The sequence below is a fragment of the Limulus polyphemus genome, unplaced genomic scaffold (genome assembly GCF_000517525.1).
Source record: "Limulus polyphemus unplaced genomic scaffold, Limulus_polyphemus-2.1.2 Scaffold10683, whole genome shotgun sequence".
Taxonomy (NCBI): domain Eukaryota; kingdom Metazoa; phylum Arthropoda; class Merostomata; order Xiphosura; family Limulidae; genus Limulus; species Limulus polyphemus.
The window spans coordinates 1-2,995 of NW_013676293.1; the positions used below are offsets into that span (position 1 = coordinate 1).

Here is a 2,995-nt window from a genome sequence, read left to right on the forward strand (position 1 = left end):
TTGGGCTACTCTTTTACCAACGAATAGTGCGATTGATCGTAACAACATAGCGCCCCCCACGGCTAAAAGGGCGAGCATGTTTGGTGGGACGAGGGGATTGCGAATCGAGCGTTCTAACCACCTGGCCATGCCGGGCCACCTACTCCAGTTACCGAATTTATAGTTTGGACTTCTCTTTAAGCGATAAACTTAACAATGAATAACTTTTTTTTCTTGTCTCTGTGACATTAGTCAAGATTATACTTTACGCATGTTTTTTTTTTTCTATTACACTTACAAGTTGTATTGTTTAACATTATTATTAGTCTTTATTAAACTAATATAATTCGTTCTATAATATTTTAGACAGGTACGTCTGCCTTGTTTTTTGCTGCTCAGAGTGGTCATCTGGACATTGTGAAGCTGCTCCTAGAGAGTGGAGCCACGGTGGACCCTGTTAATTTGGTCAGTCATGACTTTTGGTGAAGGTTCTAGGCCATACAATGTTTATGTGTCTCTGGTTCTATAGGTGAAAGAGGGTGACTGTTTAGTCCAGTTTCCATTTGCAGAAGTTTTTTTTTCTTAAATATACTATTTCAGTTTTTCTTTTGCGGCTTATTACATGTGAAAAATAATGGGGAATTTAATATTTTTACTTCTGAATTCAGAGATCGCTTGTTATGATATTGTGTTAAATGACATGAACTTGGCGTTCTCTTTCACTGTGTAAGTTTCAACATATAATTAAGTTTTTCTCTCGGTATATCTACATTTCTCATTCAATATATCTGAGATTTTCTTTTGATATCTAAGTTTGTTTTTCAACATACATCTAAGTTTGTTTTTCAACATACATCTAAGTTTCTCTTTCAATATATCTAAGTTTATTTTTCAACATACATCTAAGTTTCTCTTTCAATATATCTAAGTTTATTTTTCAACATACATCTAAGTTTCTCTTTCAATATATCTAAGTTTATTTTTCAACATACATCTAAGTTTCTCTTTCAACATATCTAAGTTTATTTTTCAACATACATCTGAGTTTCTCTTTCAGTATATCTAAGTTTATTTTTCAACATACATCTAAGTTTCTCTTTCAATATATCTAAGTTTATTTTTCAACATACATCTACGTTTCTCTTTCAATATATCTAAGTTTATTTTTCAACATACATCTAAGTTTCTCTTTCAGTATATCTAAGTTTATTTTTCAACATACATCTAAGTTTCTCTTTCAATATATCTAAGTTTATTTTTCAACATACATCTGAGTTTCTCCCTCAATATATGTAAATTTCTTTTTCCAAACGTACTTGATACAGAAATGTAAAAATGAGAACGATCCGATACATGCCAATACGTAATAATGAAATTCCAGATGTAGTGAAGACGAAAGTTACTGAACTATCACTTATAGTTTTGTTTTTACACAGGACGGCGGCACCCCACTTATAGTAGCCTCTCAGTGGCAATACATCAGTGTGGTAAAGGAATTGGTCAAACATGGTGCGGATATCAACGCTCGTATGACGGTAATATACACTGCTGAGTATGTTTGAAAAGGAGCAGAGGATGGTGGACTTTTTAAGTATTTTTATAAGAATTGTTAAAATTGGCAATTTTCGCGAGGGATTATGGTCCAGTAATTATTGTAGTATGTTTACAAAAACTATTAATCACACTCCAGAATGCAATGAGTTTATTGAAACCCGATGTTTCGGCTTACGCGTTGTTGTATGTGTTCTTTTCAGTTATCAGTTTGTATTTGTAGGTGACGCTGTAACTCTTGAGAAAGCCACGAGCCAAAACGTTGGATTTTAGTAAAATGACTTTCTATTTTCTGTAGTGTGATTAGTCGTTTTTTTTTGCAAACGAAGTTTCAATCCTCCATATCCTACCTATACACCCGTTTGGATAACTAGTCAATGACGATATATATATTGTAATTAAATCACAGTGAATAAGGGCGTACAGTAGAACCCATCTTTTGTCCCAAAAGGTCAATATTAACATTTTGAAATAGCCTGTCCAGCATCTATTTGGGTGAATATTTTCACCTTTAAACTTTAGTGGTTTGTAATGACCTTATAAATTACCTGGATTATATGTTATTTCATGTTGCTACTTATTTAACGCTTGTTTTGTATACAGGACAATGCTACGCCTTTATTTGTCGCAGCTCAGAACGGACACATGGAACTCGTGTCCTATCTGCTGTCACTGAACGCTGAAGTGAATACCAGAAGAACGGTAAACTTCATACAATTTTCAATATACCAACTATTGTTCGTTTTTATTTTGTTGGGTTTGAGTTTCCGAAGGCCTATTGTAATTTATAAAATGGTCTCTTCGGCAACTTTTAGCCAAATAATAAGTCTATAATTAATATATATACATATTGGTGTTTGTTACTACAAATAACAAAATTTAAGTCAAATCTTTTCGAAAAATTACGAAGTCCAGAATCGTAATTATGATTAATTTTGAAACCGAGACTTTGGAATGACTAGAACACACCGAATCATCACTTGGGCACTCTTTCTTTAAATCTTGTTCTCGACTATAGTAATGAAAACGTTTTTTTTTTAAACAAAAACACCAAATTTAATTTATCCAACTTTTGTTAATTATGGATAAAAAACTTCACCAACTTCTGATGCTTAAGTTTGATAATAATATCAAGAATGGGTTTAGTTTGGTCTCTTCTACATACCAGTATTCGTGTATTCGTAACTAGTATTGTTTTCGGAGTGTTTTTTTTTCTTCCTTTCTTCTGATCGATTTTTAAACCAATAAATCAATACTTCGATTAATGTAATTGTAGGTGTCCAAACCTTGTGCGGTATCCCATAACTTGGAAAATATTAACTTTGTATCTATATTTGTACTTCGTAGTCACAAAGTAGATACGTTAAACCAAACCTTGTGTGGTATCCCATAACTTGGAAAATATTAACTTTGTATCTATATTTGTACTTCGTAGTCACAAAGTAGATACGTTAAACTGCCATGA

At 32.7% G+C, this 2,995-nt stretch overlaps 1 protein-coding gene across 1 annotated transcript in view; it reads left to right on the plus strand.

Moving 5' to 3' along the window:
• Positions 1-345: 345 nt before the first annotated feature.
• LOC106476479 (ankyrin repeat domain-containing protein 29-like) overlaps positions 346-2,995 on the plus strand; it is a gene marked incomplete at its 5' end in the record, with an annotated part of 7,378 nt that continues 4,728 nt past the window's right edge. The window contains 3 exons of the mRNA XM_013937137.1: positions 346-444; positions 1,416-1,514; positions 2,134-2,232. Of these exons, the coding sequence (XP_013792591.1) occupies positions 346-444; positions 1,416-1,514; positions 2,134-2,232 (297 nt within the window). The remainder of the gene's footprint in view (positions 445-1,415; positions 1,515-2,133; positions 2,233-2,995) is intronic.